The sequence below is a fragment of the Anomalospiza imberbis genome, chromosome 1 (assembly GCF_031753505.1).
Source record: "Anomalospiza imberbis isolate Cuckoo-Finch-1a 21T00152 chromosome 1, ASM3175350v1, whole genome shotgun sequence".
NCBI lineage: Eukaryota > Metazoa > Chordata > Aves > Passeriformes > Viduidae > Anomalospiza > Anomalospiza imberbis.
This window is the reverse complement of record NC_089681.1, coordinates 120,643,039-120,662,308: the sequence shown is the minus strand read 5'-3', so window position 1 is coordinate 120,662,308 and position 19,270 is coordinate 120,643,039. Positions and strand designations below refer to the sequence as shown.

Here is a 19,270-nt window from a genome sequence, read left to right as displayed (position 1 = left end):
ACAGCTGCAGGCTACGAGGGATGGCAGCCCTATCTGCAGGGAGACGGTGCTGTACAAAGCCCGGCGCAGCCGGCGCTACCCCGGCGGCAGCCAAAGCCGAAGGTAAAGCGGTTCAAGTTGCTGCCGAGCAGCTCCGCTACCGCCGGCGCTCCTGCCCCGGGGCCGGTGCCGCTCCGCCACCGCCCGGCTGCCGCGCCACACTCGTGGGTTCCTCCCCGCATCGCCCCGGCTGCACGCCCGGCTGGCAGCGGCTTTCGGCCAGGCGTGCCCGGGAGCGATCCCCGCGCCGCTCTGCCGGCACCGGGACCGGCACCTCTCCCCCATCCCCGGCCGCCGCCGCCTCCCCGCCAGGCTCGCTCCTTACCCGTCTCTTTGTCCTGGGCGGCTTCCAGGTGCAGGTCGCTGAGGAGATGCTCCAAAATCTTCTCCGGCGTCCCCGACACCACCACGTATCTGTCGGAAAGCAGAGAGTCCCCGGAGTCATCCTCGGTGGAGGACTGCGAGCGGCTGCTCCACTCGTCCTCCTCGTCCTCCTCGTCGATGTACTTGAAGTAAGGCACGTCGAAGGTGGGCAGCGGCCGCTCCCCGCCGCGGCCCGCCAGCGCCTCGGGCACCCGCACCCTGCCGCTGCCCATGGCGCCCCGCTCCCTGCGCGCCGCCGCCCGGCCCCTAAACTCCCCCCGCGGGGGCCATCGCCCTGCCGGGGCCGCGGGCCGCCGCCCCGCCCGCCGCCGCCGCCGAGCCCGGCCCGGCCGGCCCAGCCCCGCACGCCCGGAGCCGCGGAAGCCTTACCTCCCGCGCCGCTCGGGGGCCGGGCTGCGTGACCACACCTTCCGCAGCACCAGCGCCGCGCCGGCCGCCTCCCGCGCCCGCTCGCCGCCGCCTCCATCGTCCACCTTCCGTGCCCAGAGGGACAGAGAGAGCGCGGTCAGTGTCCGCCGGGGTCGGGGCTGGCGCTGCCATCCCGCCGGTCGGGGGAGCCGCCGCCGAGGCTTAAACTGGGAAGGGGGCTCTTGGTACCCCGGGACAGGGAGGCGGAACGGGCTCCCTTTGTGAGAGGCTCCGTGTGGTGGATTTTAATTCACAGAAGCCAGTGAGAGGGGGGCTTTGAATATGCGGGTTTCTGTGTCCCCAAGGTGATGGTTTGTTTAATTCCCAGACAGTCAGACAAAGCAGGGGACAGGTAACAATAGTCTGAAAGCGGCAAGTGCTCCCGAGCGTGCCAATAATAGAGAGGCAGAATACACCTTCTGTAAACGTTCTCTCCTGTACTTCAGTAAAGACAATACAAACAGTGGGGCAGGCATGTAATGTGTACCTCTGAGCATCTCCTAAAATACTACGTGTACGGATCTCCCTTCTTTTCAACAACTTTTTAACTTAGGAAAAAAACACCCCCACAGAAAGTTCAGCCCAGTGACCGCTGTGTGTGTGAATCTTGGCTAAGCTGCGCTTTGTACACCGAGTTTCTCCCTCCCCGCTCCCCGAAACGGAAGGGAGGTGAACCATGACCCATTTGTGCACACGCAGCCCACATCCCCAGCGCAGCCGAAGCCAGCTGACTGAGCAGTGCGGGAGATGAGGGCTGGCTGCTGACTGAGCAGGGCGCATTGAAACACGGGGGCTGCCGGAGAGCGGCGCGCAGCCCCCTGCGAGATCCTCCTGGCGGATTCAGTCACCGCAGAGTGAGCGACACAAAAGAGGCAGCTGTTTCAATGCAAGTACATCCCAGTAGGTGCTGTTGCTCTAATTCTGACCTGGTTTAGTTATATTGTTCAGTGTGCCAAACACACATATGACGGCCATACATGTAGTACTCAAAGAAGAGAAAACAGCATTTATGCATGAAGTGTACAGTATCCAGCAGTGAAAAAGATTTCTAATGGGTTAAAAATTGTTAAGGAACAGAGCTACCTTGGGAAAACAAGAGTGAAAAACCACTTTATGATTCCTCTTTCTATTCTTTTATTTTTTATTCTGAGACCCAGTGAATCTGACTGCTACTTCTGGTTGTCACTGTGGTGCAGACATGCCCAAAGATGCAGCCCCTGCCCTGAAGAAGTTTTCTTTATCAGTAAAGAACATGTAGAATTGATCTATTAAATTTCTGCAAGGTCAGACATACAGGTACTGAGCCAATTAATGTCAGATATTCATTGTAACACTCCCAGGAGACATTACTGAGCAGCCACGTTACAAGAATACTGATGCATAATTGTAATCTTCCATTTCACTGCCCATGGTTTTTTGTTGCCTATATATTTGAAAAACAGCAATGAAATAAGCAGCAAAAGAGAAGGAGAGGAAGAACAGGCACAGCATTAAAGCAATTCAGTAAAAGGGAGGTTTATCCAAACAAATAAATTGCTCAATTTCTCTGTCTCTTCTCTGGCATTTCCATCCTCTAAAATAGCCCCGATCCTCATTTCCCTGTGCTCACTGACATTCCAAACTGCAGCACATGGAGAATGTATGTGATGTATGGTGCTGTACTTGTACAAGCCATCTATTTCCTCATAGATGGGAATGGATTTTAAGCACACCCACATACATTACATACATGAGCAGCTGGCAGCAAGTCAACAGGGAGCACTGGGAGGGTGAAAGCTCTTTCATACTGAAAGGACATTAACAATGGTTGGTGTGGAAGACAGTGTTTCCCCTTCAGCATCTCACTAGGCAGAGATATTTTCAAAAAACCTTTGGAGTAGGTGTTTGCAAATTTAGAGCATAAAGTGCCCCAATAGTAAGATTTTCATAAGGCTCTTCCTCTTGTTCTTGCCTCTTTTAGCAATTTCAAGGAAGAGAAAAATCAACCTATTTTATCAAAAATTGGGCAAAACTAAGGCCAATTGGGTTCAAGTTGGATTTTCATTACCTATAATAAATATTTCCCTGAAAAAAGGAGAGGAATAGAGAATTTCTTTATTTTGCTATCTTATATCAAAAACAATCTCACTTTAAGGGAAGAATTACTATTTCATTAAACCTCCACTTATACATGACATATTTTTGTGTTCAGTCAGGCCCTTTAGTCGTACAACAAGCCACAACAATTAACCTGAACAAAGCAAAGCACATAGGCAAGTCCTACATATTTTCACAAGTTCCGATTTCAGTACAGATATTACTCTAAAATGACATCAAGGCACGCTTCATTTACCAGAACCTGGAATGGTCCGTGAAATAATTCTTGCTGGAAGAAAACCACACTGTTCTCAGCATGCTCCGTCTAAATCCAGTGACAGATAAGGAGGATCCAAGGGGCCCCCAAGTGACAGCAGCGTATACTGAAGGGCAAGGCAGAGCCCTGGCCGAGTCCCTGAAAGTCAGCAGACTGACTCAAGAGACGTTCTCATCACACTTCCAATTAACAACGAAGCCTTCCAGCAGTTTTCCAGACCTTCACACAGCCTTTGCAACCTTCGCTGGCCGTGCAAGGGGAACAGAGGCACAGCATCACCATCTCTCATTTTATGGCCGGGCAGAAGGATCGGGGCAGAGAGGCCACCACAGAATCCCAGTTCGTGTGGGTGATGCTGCTCTGGCACCTGGACTTTGAGCCCTCCACACTGACTATCTGATATTTATTTTGCTCCAGGGTAGTGGGTAGGCAATTACTCCCAGTAGCCTTGATCAGAATACATTTGGACTTGAGATGGGACAGAAAGAGGTAGAACACCAAAATGCTGCAGAGCTAAACTGCCATCTCACTTTAGATGTGGCCTTATGCACACTCTGTCTCATCTGTGCCTTCAAAAGCACCATTCACATCCTGTTAGGATGTTATAATCAATCCATGGTGCACATTACCCATCACAAGGAAATTTAGCTAGCTCTGCATCTGTCAGCCACTATATTTCACATTTATTACAGCTTTTAATTAATCATCTCTTGATAGCTAAACACAGCACTATCAACCTCGATGTCAGTTCCCAGCAGGAGTTTCAAGTAAACAGCAAGGTTCTCTGGACTCAGTGGATCTTCCAACCAATATTATAGCCAATTTTCCACTCCTCTCATCCATCTTTCTAATACTGAGGTAAGCCATTTATCTCCTGGGTAATATAGTTTAACAGCAGACAAGTGCTACCTTTATTTTCAGCATGAAAGGAGCCCTGGGGTGGTATAAATATTTATATGCTTATAGGAATGAAACAGCTGGAAGTCATTGCTTAGCGGGTCTCAACTTGTGAGTTACACTTTCTTGCATGAGCAGGAATATGACCCCCTGAATTAGCACAGAGGAAGAAGGAAGCAGAAAGAACCTATGGCATTGTTGAAAACAGCCACAGTGGGCTGGCTTCCTTATAGAAGCCATTCAGTTTCTAGGTTGGCAGGGAAAAACGCAATCTCTGGCCAAAGCAACTGGTAACTTTGGTATCAGGGATATTTCTGTGTTCCTTGCATTCCTGAGTTTGGCCTTTTAATTAATTAAAAAGGATCAAACACCCAGAATGCACTGCCTCCTCTCTTCCTGTGAGAAACCTCCACTGCTAGAAATAGAATTTAAAAGCTGCTCTGCTTTCTAACAGAAAAAAACATTATGTTCTGCAACAGACAGTATATTCAGAAGCCTGCTTCACTGAAAAGAAAATCCATGTTCACATAATTACTCCAGGACAGGAGTGCAAAGATTAATTTCTGTATCTGTGTTACCCATTACCAAAGTGCCTGTTATGTTGGAACATCCCTAACCAGCAATGCAAATTATGTACTTCCCAATGACAACTTTTATTCAACATCTCTTCACCTGCTTTTTTAAAAAATGAGTCAGACCCAGAGCTACCCCAGCCAATACCAAAGCCAGAGAGACTCACACACTGCCAGTTTCAGTGGGTAAAAAAGTAATACAGGAACTAAGAGATAACCTATAAGGCACCTATAAACTTAATAGAGCATGGAAAATCCAGTGCACAGACAGATTTTCCTGCTGCCAAACAACTAAGCAAAGGCAAAGAGAATCTTCTTTGGGCAACATGCAACAAAGCGAACTTTACATAGACTATCTGCTTCAAAATCACATTAAAGGACAAAGAAATTGCCTCTTTTAGAAGTTATGGAGGGCAGGAACATTTTGTTTTCCTAGCATAATTTGGTAAAACTGACTCAACACAATCAGATAATGTCAATCACTTCTGCCTCTATGTCTTTTGATGCTGGTGCCAGGTCATGTCCTTGAGAGGTACGGGAAAAGGTGTATGCAGAGGATTCCCAGGGCTGTTTGCGTTCTGAAGGGGAGACCGCTCCCCTCAAGGAATTTAAGGAGCTTCCTTGTGCACACAGGAACATATCCAAGCAGTGTGAAACACAAGAGCAGAGTCAGGAAGTGGGGTCAGAAGAACAAGTATAGAGAAGCTTTGACTGCCCATGCAGGGAAAGTTCTCAGATTGGTGACAGAGCCTGACAAAAGCCACGAAATACCAAGATCCTCATTTCCAAAGACTAATTGTTTTGCTGGGCAGGTATCTTTTTGCTTGGCTATTATAATATCTCTTGTATATACTATCCATGCAAAAGAAGAACATGAAAAAGACAGAAAAGTCAAGTAAAAAAACTGAGAAACACTGACTGTAATCTTTGTATTATCTAATGTAGTTCCTTTGAATAAAACACTTTTTTTTTTTTGTTTTTACTCTGTCCTGCTCCATTCCTACACCTCTTCCTTGTTCAGCGTATGTTGAGACTTAACTTGGAGACTGGGTCCAAGCTGAGACAAAAGGCCTTTGCAGTGAGGCATTGAAGTCCCCAAACCTGCCCAATGAGGACTAGGTTGGACACACCAAAAGTGACAGAACTAAATCTCCATCCTGGCTCATTACATCCTACAAGCACGTTCTGGTTGTAACAGCCAGGAGCTGCAGCTGTACAGAAACCCCTTCACAGCTCAGGCTGAAGCACGCTTGGAGCTTCCAGAGCCTTTAAATATTAACCTCCAGAGCTCTAGAAACTCTTTACAGAGCTTGTAGAAACTGCATTTTTTTGGCCTCTAACTCGGGTCATATTTGGGCAAATATTTATGAAGATGGCAAGAAAACTGCAAAGAAATTGCAGATCCCACCTCAGAATAATAAGGGCATAATAGCTTTTTGGAGAACTACTGCCAATTTTTCCTTTTTTTTTTTGATGTAGCAAAACAGGATTTACCCCTAACTTCACTCTTAGCTGCTTCTGAACAATGTTGATTGCATTTTTCATATAGAATTACATAGGCTGACACAGACACCTTTCAGAACAAACAGAAAATATACAACAACTCCTAGAAGCAATGGAAAATGAAGTCTTAAAATGTGAGACATTTGCTAGTGCTAATAATAGACAATGAGGTGAGTCCTGGCTATAAAATATAGGCACATTTATACTGCAAACATAAAAGAAAGGGAAAGGGAGAAAAAAAAAGAAACATAACGAAACACATTCTATTAACAGATCTAAGATACGCTTTCAGACAGCTTTTATCAAGACTAAAGATGGTTGCCTTCTTACATTTCCCTGTGTTTCTCCCTGGAATCTGTTATTGTGGAAACTGCAAAATTAGATCTAAAGTCACCAAAGTGCAAACATGTAGAAAAATTACTCTATTCTTTGCAGGCTATTTGCCTTCATTTGACAAAAAAATGGAAGTGAACAGATCACAATTAATGTGAGGGTGGATGACAATATCTCTCATCTCTGTGGATAATCCATCTCAGAATATGTTACTGCATTTCACAGAGTTTTGAGAGATCAAAATCTGTATTAAGATCTTTGATTCACTTTCAACTACCACAGGAGAAAAGCTTTCAAAGTCACCAGTACAGCTCAACCCCACTATGTAAGGAGGAGACCAGTATTTTTTCTGCAGTGGTTACCCTCTCTTAATTTTAGAAAGATGAACATAAAAAAATAGCTACTAGTCTACCTCAATTTAAAATATGAAAACATGAAAGGTTTTCAATGGGACTGCTTGTTTTGAAGTTGCAAGATCACCGCTTTTTCCAAATATCAAGGGAAAAATTACCTTAAAGGATTGCAGGACCATCAACAGAAGTTTGTCATATGGCAATTTGTTAGCATTAAAAAAATATGTTACCTAAGGCTGTGTTATTTCATTTCACTACAAAATACAGCTCATAGGATATACATATTGTATTTTATTATTTTTTTCTGATGTCATGATCTTTTCCCCAGTTCTCTGTACTCTAATATTTTTGTTTTCCCCTGCAGTTGTTTATCCTTTAATGAAAGTGGGCTAACCATAGTATACTGGTAAAAATCGCCTAATGACATTAAAATGCCTCACACAGTGATTTTGTTTTGACTCTCAGGGACTTCTGACTGGTCTGTAAAACCACAAAACACTCTAAATTTTGACCACAACCTCCCTTCAGGAAAAAGCACCCAGGCATTGTACCAAAACTTCCTAGTGGTCTCACACTGAGCTATCATTCTGACAGATACACAACAACACTCGGCTTAGCACAACCTCCTCTGAATTTATCAGCTACACAAATGGTGATAAAATGGGCACAAGCCACAACACGGGGAAAAAAAAAATCAAAATACTTTGTTGCTGAAGCCACTCTTGAATACTGTGTCTGATAATGCACAGAACAAGCCCTTTTAGAAAAACTGTTGGTGCTGTCATCTGCATACTGAGCATCCACAGCAAAGGCAACGTTCATAACAAGTTATCCTTGTAGAGGGGTCAAAAGGACAGTGCTGGTAAGACAGAGATGACAGACAACAGGCACCAGGGAAAAGATTAATATCCCTACACGGTCATACATCAAGGAACACAATTTTTGCCTGTAATCCCAAAACTGCTGAGAATAGGATTATTTCTGCTTTCTCTATTACTAAGAAGAAACAAACCGCTCATGGGAATAGGGCACTGCTAAATTCAAGTCCTTATGTGAGCTGAAAGGTTGCAGTCAGGTCCTAAGGGAAAAAAACCCAAAAAAACTCAGTTGCATGATGTTCCCAAGCAGTGGTCCAACTACAAGGAGGGTGGGGGGGTCATTGTGCAAGCCACTTAAAAATATGAAAAAAGTTTGTGTAGTTAAAGAAAGGCAAAAGAAGTGAAAAAATAGGAACCTCATGAAGCTTTTCACAGAATCATAGAATTGTTTATGTTGGAAAAGACCTATTTAGGATGAAGTCCAGCAACCAGAAGATTTACAGTTAAAAAGGAAAAAAACCCTTAATATTCTTTGGAAAATAACAGAAGCATAAAATCCATGACTGAAAGCAGGAATCCTAGTGTACATTCTCTGTGGCACACTTCGATGGTGCTGAGCTGCAGTACAGTTGCAGATACACTGTTTGGATGTACAAGAAGTGTCCTAAATGGAGACCGAACTGTTTGCACCCCTGACTGGCCCCCACTTTCTTCTAAATATATTTAAGGTAAGAACACTTTAAGGATTGGGCTTTAATGAAAGGAAGCAATGCCTCTAACACAGGAAAAAGAGCACACTTTCTAAAATAAGATGAAAAAAACATTACTGGTGTCACAACCACCAAAGTAATGTTATCATAACCTTATCACTCCACAACTCTTTGTTGGTTAATGAGAAATGCCTTCTCACAACAACTAAAAGCTATGCATTTCAGTTTTCCCTTTCTTGGAGCACACACTCTTCATAGCTATTAGTGGGTAAATCTGACAGCCTGACAGAGAGCTACCCCCTTGGCAAGGACAGCTGAGGAGACCTTCTCTCTGCAAGTGTACAAAAACAGAGGGGAAAAAAGAAAGGGGAAGGGAGTGAAGCAAGGCAGAAGATGGGATGATGGTATTGATGTTGCTATCATTCTCTCACAGCTGGCAGGACAGCATTTACTTGAAAAAATGTCAGTATATGGAAGAATTGCAGGCTTAGAGCATCTGTATTTGTAGAAAAGCCTGCACCACGCCAGGGCAAATTAACATGACTGTAGAACAAAAGGGGCAGATGCCAACCATCCCCTTCAGAGGCCTTGCAATTAATGTGGTGGGGTATGGAGCTGGTTGGAAATTTCCCAATGAAACTTTTCCTTTTCACTGAAAAAATATGAATTCAGTACAACTGAAACTGTGCTACAACATGTCAGTTTGAACAGAAAGTAGCCAGCCAGGCTTCCCCCACTGCCTGCACATACTGCTCACCCCAGGCTGGCAGGGCTTCTGCATCCCCTGCTACACAGGAGATCAACAGGCCTGGAGGTCCAGGTCCCAAAGTAAGTGTCAGGAAAATTCAATTTGTATTTCTGCCCTAAAAGAGTCTTGCAATTATTTTCACCAGAATCAGAATTGTTTCCCTCCCCAGAATGTAAAGTTTCCTTCAGGACAAAAACTCAAAGACCAGATGCAAGTCTCTCCTTTTGCGAATAGAATAGAATAGAATAGAATACAATACAATACAATACAATACAATACAATACAATACAATACAATACAATACAATAGGAGTATGTAAATGAAACAGCTGAATCCCCCAGTTATCTGGAGGAGACTCTGGAAGACACTGGAACAGTGTCTTCAGTGATGTTAGTGGCAGTGGTTCAAGCCTTAGCTGCAGTGAAGAGCATGAGGGAATGATATAAAAACTGCAGGACTTATGTTTCAGCCAGGAAGGGGGGAGGAGTGCCAAGGCTTCAAGGAGGACTGCAGATTTAACCTGGATACCCTAGGACTGATGACACATACTACTACTAACATATGGCTCAGGGAAAGAAAAATAGATATATGTAGATAAATGTGTAGATATACAGAAATTATACTTGAAAGAACAATCCTAACATCAGATGGGTGAAGTTCTAGAAATTACTGGCATAGGAGAGGAAATAGATAACAACTGGATTAACATCTAACAGGGCTGGAACTTGACTTCTCTGGCAGCCCCCATACAGCTTTCGCTCAAGAATGAGAACTGCAGAACACAGCTCACTAACATCAGTAGATTTAATTTATTAATGTAGACTAGTATTCACCTTGGTAAGGACACATGTACAAAGGCCTTACAACCTTTATAATGGAAGCAGTGATAAATAAGGTCTCCTGAAAGAATGGAAGAGAGATGGCAGTAAATACATGACACTGTCAACCTTATATTGCTCTAATTACCAGTTCTGAACACATACAACTTCGAAGTCAAGCAGACAAGACCGATGATGCCTTTCTTTGTCTTTCACTCCCACTTATACTATACTAGGTGTGTAGCAAAATATTATTTTTAAAAACTCACTTACCCCGTTACTGTCTCTGAGAGAAAACTTTGTCTCTTGACTTATAATACCTCTTGAGGCTGCCAATGTCATCACTCCAATAAAAACCAAATAAAATAAAATTTGTACACTATTCCCATTATAAGCCAAAATTGCAAACTAGGAAGGTTAAAACTTGCCTATTGCTGCTCATTACCTTTATCACTGTAAAGCATATATCTTTTTGTTGAAGTGTTATGCTCAAGGAAGGATGCAGATAATTTTTCTAAGAGTACTCAGCAAAGGTCAGGAGCTGGATCTGACCTCATAAAAGGCTTAAGAAAAAGGTTCTCTAGAACTGAGTATACTATATAAAGCTCAAGCTCATTCTCAAGAACTCCAGAATCAAACTCTCTCAAATGCATTGACATTTAACTGCAAGTGTGAAAAAGCCCTGAGTAAAGCAATAAAAAAAAATCCAAAGCTACTGTTTAAAATCAAAACAATTTATTTAACTTCTAGACCAATAGCAGTCATCACAAAATAGAATTTATATCCTGTGGTTTGGTGGTTGTTTTCAACTAAGTTAGACATAATACAGTGATTTCTCTTGAAGAAAGCATGAATCACAATGGCTACAATTTTCTTGGGTTTGGATGACATTTCTAATTCTCTCCAAAATAGCCTGAAATCAGCAGCCCTTTTACTAATGCTTTCTAATGCTTCTTTTCTTGTTAATTAATTCATGAATCTAAATCATTCAAATGTAGATAAGCCACTAATCACTCACAGACTTGATAACAGATCCTAAGTAGACAGAAATGTGTAGAGCATGCAATAAAGCTGCCAAAAAAATAAAAAGGAAAAAGGAGTTAGAAGGAAAAATAAAACTCACTCCTTCCACCTAATAGCAGGAGATGTGATTCTGCATTTATTATGCAGGATAAAATATTCACTGGTGTCAATAGTAGCTATAGAAATGAGAAAAATCAGGCTGCTTCTATATAGAATGCTTTTTTTCTAATATTACATGCACAGGAGAAAATTAAAGGATCTTTGTTTTGGTACAATGTTTGTTGTCAACATTTAGCAAAAGGAAAGCATAAAAGAATAAGGCAGGAGGGGAAGAGCAGGTTAACAATCAACTTTTGTCAGCAATAATTAATTCAGAACTGGAGGTTATAGCACCCAAGAAATAAAGAAATTTTATTGCAGGATTACAACAAGGAAAAAGAAGAAAAGTGTTTTCTTGAATACCAATATAAAGAAAATGCTATAAAATGATTAAATAAGTTTTCATGTATTGAAGAAAAGCAAAGTGTCACAAGCAATACAAATTACAGAAAAATGTATGACACCACATTATGAAGCAACATTTTGTATTTCTCTATATTTTATGATTTTAAGTAATCATATATTAATATACTCTTTATTTTCTGCCTGTTGTAATTATGTACCTGCTTGTTGCATGCCTATATACTCTAAATTTATTTCAGTAGGAATACTGGGAGTCTCCCCTCTGCTTTCCTTAGATAATACAATCGTGCCCAACTTTAGAAGGGAGGTAAATTAGTTATACCGAGGGCAACCTCAACATTTATTCAAGTTGTGGAATGAAAAAAGCACTGTTACCATGGCAACTAGTAAATCACATTGTATCTGCAACGAGATGCAAGGCATCTTGAGTAAACATTCATCTGCCTCCTTGTGTGACCTCCTCCTCAGGGAATGGTTCCTCTATGGAGGAACACATGCAGAACTGTGGCATAGTCCAGATTTCACTGTCTCTTCTGCAAAAAGTTGACAGAAGTAATCCAAAGTGCTATTTTTATGTGGGGAGATTTAACCAGCTCTATCATTAGAATAGGAAGAAATACTGGGAAAAAAGATCAAATATTGAATGTTTTGCTGGGATTTGCCTCAGTTAAGACCACGAAACCTTACAATGACAGGGTACCTCAAAATCATGTTGCACCCCCTGCACCAGAAGACCATTCACAACAGCACTGGAAAGAAAAGCCTTGCTGCCAGCGTGGAGGCTGCCAGACATGCAGCAGCACATCGCGCTGGAGCCGGAGCTGTTGCCGCCTCCAGCCATCTGCTCCACCCTACTGAGGGATGTTGCCGCCTCCAAAACAAGGACATCTGATCTACCCTTAGCCAGGCTGCTGCATGTTTTGCTGGGCTCTGATATTATCAGCACATAACATACCAGCTCTGCCTAACATAGCCTTCCCTTCTCCACATGGTAGGAGATGGCTGTTTTCAGAACTCCTTAAACCATGTTGCTCTACTGACAGTCCCATCCATAAAGTCACAGCCCATCCATCAGCCACTGGGCTTTCACTGTACTTCCCTGCTGCCCTTCTCTAGCTCTTCTTCAGCCACTATCATGCCTACATAAGGCTCCTTCTCTCTTTGGTTAAATTCACCATGAGAAGCAGCACTGACACCAGGTTCCCAAACAATCTCCCTTGGGTCACTCTCCTTCCCCTTCCCTGAAGTATCTCCTCCTGAGCAAGCTGGTGTTATCTATAGGGAGAGAGTGACACTCCATGATGCCACTTACCAGCTTCTGATATCATACTGTATGCACAGTGATTTCTTCAGCCAACAAAGGCTTCACTGCGGGCTGCAATTTTCCACTGACATATCTTCTGATACCATTCTTTTTCTCTCATCACATCCCATTACTTTCAGACTGTGTACTACAGAGTACTTAGACACTGCCAACACCTATTATGCCACCCAAGGAATACTGAAACTCTCATGTATTTCTGATCCTGGCTTCCCATTTCTAGCTTTGATTCCTTCCTGACTATCATAGCTTCAAACAATTTATATAGCTTTCTGCAGCTACATCCTTTTCATGTATAACTGTGAGATCTCATCTAACCAACTTCTTTCTCCCTGCTCAGGAAATTATTTTTATGTCATAAATCTCATAAATTCACCTTCTCTTATAAGTCCTTCCAGAAATTACTTCTTAAACCTGTTTACTTTGTCAGTACTGGGTTCTTACCTCCCACATGGTTGGCCATTTACTATTTGACTTGAACTTTGATAGATAAGGAGATGCTATGGGTGAAGAAGACACACAGTCTGGAATTCACCATCTATCACAGAGCATTTCAGTAACAGAAACATAAAATGAGATGTATGGACAGATGACCAGGTCTTAACTCCCTAATAGAACCCTGTGAAGAGGGTTACAATATCCAAGTACTCCAGGGAAATAACTAATGATCTTTTCTTCGGTGCAGTCATGTTTCAAGAAGCAATTGCATGAGTTACTAAGTGTTTGAGACTGCTTCAGTAATTGCAATGATTTATTTTATGCATCATCATGACTACAGCGCTAGGTCAGGAGGACATGTGCCTTCTGGATGCCTTGAATTTTAACACATGCATTGGAGGCAATCAGAAACACAGAGACCACAGTGGGGGGCAGGGGAAAGACAAAGTCTAAAATCCTATCTAAAACATCAGGTTTCTGTTAAATTTTTAATAAAATTTACTATATTTTCAGATGACCCTAGGATTTTTTTTTCAGTGTAAGTAATGAATGTGCAGTTTACAGTGTAACTATCCATTCAGTAAAGACAAAAAATGAAAACACAAGCCTGTTGTCTCTGTCTTATACCTCTGTTTATTCCAGACAAAACCCTCCCTGTGCAAAGCATCTTTCTTCAGCTACCCTTCATCTCTACTGGTGTATTGGCTGCCTGCTTGCAACCAGCAAAGAGGGGGATGAGTCTTGGGCTCATGAGCTTTTACTTGACATGGGAAGTATGATCTCTACACATAGCTACTCACCTGACCTACCAAAACAAGGCTGCACCAAGGATATTTTGTGAGGACTCACACCCATGGTGCAGGAGGCTATGTTTCTGCAACTTCAGAAGAGATTTGTTAGCAGCTTCCTGGGCATGCCCATCCTCTTGACATTACTTAAACTCCTTTCTGCAGTCACTTTTCCTTTTAGCTATGTAAGGCTTCACTGGCTCAGAAGGACATTTTTAGGATAACGATAAGTTAAAGTGTTGTCATCACCAAAACTTTCAGGCTATTTGAAGATCTTGAAGACAATTTCTCTCCACCCCCATAAACTTCAAACCATTCCCCTATGATAACTCAAGAAAAAGCACTGCTAACTTTCAGCACTGTTTTTCTATTTACTGTGTTTCAAGGTTAGCAGCGTAAAAACAGTAAACCAACCCAGTTCTCAAGGTCAAAATAAAAAATGCAGCAATGATATTCCATGGGAACTTTCATTCATTTGGTATTCAGGACACATTCTTTCTGAATATCAAATCACAAAATCATTGCCAATTCATCAGATTTTAAGCTATAGCTTATTAAATCTTAGACTATGTTAAAAATAAAATGCAGGTTTTCATTTATCTTATCAAAATGCTTCTGTACAGCATGATCTAAGTTTCTAATTATCTACATCTCTATATTATCTCAATTGTTATTTCATTTTAGCAAATTCCTAACACATTTTAATGGAAAATATTCATATACTAAAAAGTGGTAAAGCATTAGAAGTCAAAAAGTTGAATGTCAAGATGCTAAAAATGAAAATGTTTCTCTACATTGTGTCTGCCAGGAGAGCAAGAGCTCACATGACATTTGGCAGTGATTTCCCATGATGAAGCAACTCTTTGGTACTTTCATTTCCATAAAAGCTCTAGCCTCTTTAGAGGTAGTTCCTAGCTCCTTGCCCTTAACAAGGCAATATAGATAAAGTTCATTAAATATATTGTCTATGGTAGGAAAGTGAAGAAGTTTTCCTGTAGCAAGCACTTAAACTTGGAAAAAAAAAAGAGTAAAATAATTGGAACAAATTATTTCTTATAAAAGCAAAGGTGATATGGACATGCTGGTATTGCATGTTCTGCTGCGTTCACAAAATTGCCCAAATGAAGAATCTCTGGATGGGGTGTATTATTAGACCTTAATCAATAAGATTTTTTTCAAGCAGGCTGGGCATCCAACTATTTGAAACAGATCTTTTCCACACACAAGAGCACTGGAACACTGGAAACTGCAGCATTAATGAATTACAAGGAAAATTGCAAATGCCTATGATTTTAGAGGTAATTCTGACAAGATAATGGTCAAGCAACTTTTACAGCTTTTTGATACTTCTGCTGGAATGCTGAATTTTTGTTTCTTCTTACAGCAGGTGAGACGTGAATTTCTACCATACTAAAATGAGTGAATTGCTATTTGTTTTACTGGTTTTATTCTTAGAGCATCCTTAATACATATTGAACATCACACAGATTAAAAACTAATGGCATTTTAAAACAACAGTCATTGCATGGTTTACTGTATAGCTTTTGTCTAATGCAAATATTTACTATTTACATGTCATTGCAATGAAAACAGTATGTGTCAATTGATTAACTAGTAAAAATATTAGACAGAACTGGAGAGCATTGCTACAGCAGCTGCAAAGGAAAGTGGTGTGGTGAAACTGTAGTCTTTTTGCCTACTGGGTGCAAAACTAAGTTTTGCTCCAGGGAAGAGACAGTCATAACTGCACATATACATATGTGTGTGTCTGTGTGACAGCTGGGGGTGGGAGAGTGAGAACAGACGAGTTACAGGGAGCATACGGGCACCCAGTGCAAGAGCAGAGCAGCTCTGCTCTACACACGGCTGCGGATCCCATACAAACCAGCACACGTACCCACAGCTCTGCTGGAAAATTGGAACATGTTCCCCCAGTTCCTGCATACATTCCTACAAAGTGTCTAAAACGAAGTAAGAGAGGCACATTTTTAGGGGTCCTTGGAAATGAAAGCTATGGCTCACACATTGAAAAAAAAAAGAATTTATAGGGGTCATTTTTAAGAAAGTACCTGATTTGAAGGTCACACATTAAAAATCTGCCACCACAAGTAAGCTTCAGGTGATTCAGGTGTTCAGACTTAAAAAATGTATCTGCTTCAACCTATTTATAGTATCTCTCAGCCACCCAGTGCACCCTAACTACTCAAACACCCCTTCTAATGACCAAGACTCAGGTTTTAACCTGAAGAACTGAGAAGGAAGTTGCAACTTTTCAGAATCTGCTAGACAAAAACCCAATGCCATCTAAAAAGAGGAAGAGAAGGAGAGGACTGTCAGAACAGATGGGTCACCAGGAGAAAGCATCTTGTTTACATTAACAACTGAAACCATGTGTTTAAATGACTGGTTCATTCTACAGTGTGAAAAGGGGTTCCATAAGTAGTCTTTGTAGGAGACTCTTTGCTTTTAGCAAGGTACGCAGTTTGCTTAATGAATAAATATGTACAGCACATGCACACATAGGCAGGTGTCTCTACAGAAGGAGAATTGGGGGACCATAAACACTGCAAATTCCTTGGTGGAGAAGAATTCTGCCATGTCCTTGGTGAAATCCTGAGAAAGACCTCAGAGGCAGGAGGCCATCATCTGCAATGTGCAGGATTTGATAGCTTCCCAGTGCAGCACTGGGTACTGCTCAAACTCTGTTGGAAAAGTCTTGCGAAGCCAATGATAAAGCAGGTAGGAAAATCCAACCTAGCTTAATTTACTTCTATCTCTTTGGGAAATTGGAGTAAAGAACTCACTGCAGACAGAGGTCTGCTTAGGAGCCACATGCTTCTTTTTCATAAGTTCATCAAAATCCAAGAATGCAAAAATAAATCAATATGGCCCAATGATTAGCTCAGTACAGGTACTGTGTAGAGACTGAGAGATTATTTAGACAGACTGAATTAATGTGTGGATTCCACTAAAAAGATTCCAGTTTCTCACCTGAGGAAACACAGCCAGAGTGTCAGTACATTTCCAGCTATTTGCCATTCACACAAGGAAGCCCAGCCTGAATCTATGTGTTTTTTAGCTCAAAGCCTGAACAACAAGGCTTTGCGTATGAGAACTGAAATTGTGGCCACTTTAGTCAGCTCTGATTAGTGTCTTCTCTGACCCTGACCACATCCAGTCTCTATTAATTTGCTAAATATGGCCAAACAGCATATATTGCAAACAGTAAATTGTTTTAACAGTTGTATTTGTATCACAGATGTATTTTAAACATTCCTATGGTGGTGATTAATCCCCTATTTGCAGTATAAAAGTATCTTGTAAAAAGGCCTAAACTGATGCTGTATTCATTGAACAAATATTAGTACCTCTAAAACAGGAGAGACACTGTGATATTGCAACCAAACCAAAAAGGTAATGCACATTTGAATTCTATGCTTGTCTTCTACTCTGCCAAAAAGAGCAAAGCTTGTCTTTGTTCCTCCCAGCACCAGACTAATTAGGAATGCTGCTCCTGATTTGACACACAGGTCTACTACCCTCACCTTCCAGGGAAAACGGAGATTAAATGAGGGATGGTGCTCTCAGTCCAGCCACTCCAAGTGAGAAAGCAGCATCAGCCAGGCTGGCAGGGGACAGAGCTGATGCACAGCAGCCAAAAAAGGCATGTGAGCTGTAGGCCCTTCCCTCGATCAAACAGGGCTGTGTAGCTCAGCGTCACCCCCTGTTCAGGGCTTACCCTTTTCAGAGCCTGGAAATCCATCTAAGATTTGATCTTCAGCAAGCTGTTAAAGGAATTACCAGCCACTATTCATGCTCTTCCTGAGTTAGGTCATCCTATTATTTTCCTAGTCATCAAAAGAGGCTAAAGTAATTTTTCCTGCAACCAGCAACTGCTGCCGCTCCCACACGTCAGAGCCTTCCCCGCTCGGATGCTCGCATTCCAGGCAGTGACAAAAAGAGCTGGGAACTGCCTGCCACACGCTATCAGAAAATATATTCGAGGAAGGCCGCAAGGTCATTGCTAATTTCAAACCCTGTTTCATGTTTCCACATGAAACACCTAATTAAAACTTTTCACTGGGTAGTTAAAATGAAATCTGTGCATATGCACTTGAGACCTCGTTTTCATGTGCTGTGAATTAGAATACAGGAGGTGCTGCACACAGCAGTAGGAACGCTAATCGAGGAAGGAGAGAGGAATACTTGCTTTGATTTAGAGGAAGATAGTCAGCAAAAATACCACTAATCGCCTGGGTTTTCATTCCTTTGCTCTTTGAGCTGCCACACAGAACCAAGAAAAATGGATGCAAGTGGTGTATTAACTGCTACCAAATCAGCGTTCTCCACAGGTGGCCATGTGTCAAGCACATCTTGCAAAATGCCACCACCTTCCCTGGCTACGGTGTGACAAAAGCTTTAGACTCTACAGGCTATATACTGCTCTCACCAAAAAATATCTATTAACATCAGCAGGGGCTGAATTAAACTTTAAAATGGAGGCACAGTGAGCGATGGAATGGCCATAGCAAAAGGACAGGTTTCAGGGGAGGTTTTTAGGGAGGTTTCATGATTAAAATAAATAAATACTGGGGGAAAAAATGGAGCCTGCAAAAAATACAAGGTCAAAGTGTCCTGACATTCCTGTTGTGTATGTAGTTTCAACAAACAAGGCAGAGACAGCCACCTTAGAGCTGCCACTTTTCCAAAAAGTCCTCAGAGCAGATAGCCTGACTCTGGTCCAGGAGAGGCAGCTGAACATAGAGGAAAGGCTGTCTGCACACTGGCATTCTCCAGTTGGTCTCCAGAGCATGCCTGCAGGAACAGATGCCAACAAATGCTGTCAGCATTTATTCCAGTGAGGTCCTGACACAGGCCTCATCGACTCCAGAGCATCCTGCCACTGGAATCACGCTGACTTTAGCACAGACTCCAGATTTTACTACAGAATTTGCTCCAACGTAGTTTCTATTTGAAACAAAGCAATGTTTGACATGTAGAAATGTGTCCACTTGTTTAATGACACTCGACAGGTATTTTCTGTGTTACTGGCCCAAATCTTCATTACAGTGAAAGGGAATGTCCTTCTTGAAGTTATTCAGGAGGATAGGAGGAAAAAGAAAGAGAAAAAATGGATACCTAAAGCACTGAATCCTTTTTACACTACTCTGATCTCTGGGCAGACTACAGAATCACAGCTCCAAAGAGGAAGCTGTGGTAGACAGCCATTGGTTTCTAGCCTATCAAAAAGTTTTCCAGTTATCTTGGGTAGTTCTTTTCAGCCAGGTCTAGACTATGAGCC

At 42.2% G+C, this 19,270-nt stretch overlaps 1 protein-coding gene across 2 annotated transcripts in view; it reads right to left on the bottom strand.

Annotated features, from left to right (window-relative positions):
* Positions 1-19,270, bottom strand: part of RAPGEF5 (Rap guanine nucleotide exchange factor 5) — a 157,662-nt gene that overhangs the window by 62,963 nt on the left and 75,429 nt on the right. Inside the window, exons 10-11 of one of the 2 annotated variants that reach the window (XM_068209040.1) lie at positions 793-896; positions 365-453 (exon numbers count right to left, since the gene is read on the bottom strand). The exons of the other annotated variant lie outside the window; for it this stretch is intronic. Of the exons in view, the coding sequence (XP_068065141.1) occupies positions 365-453; positions 793-896 (193 nt within the window). The remainder of the gene's footprint in view (positions 1-364; positions 454-792; positions 897-19,270) is intronic. 2 annotated transcript variants of the gene reach the window in all.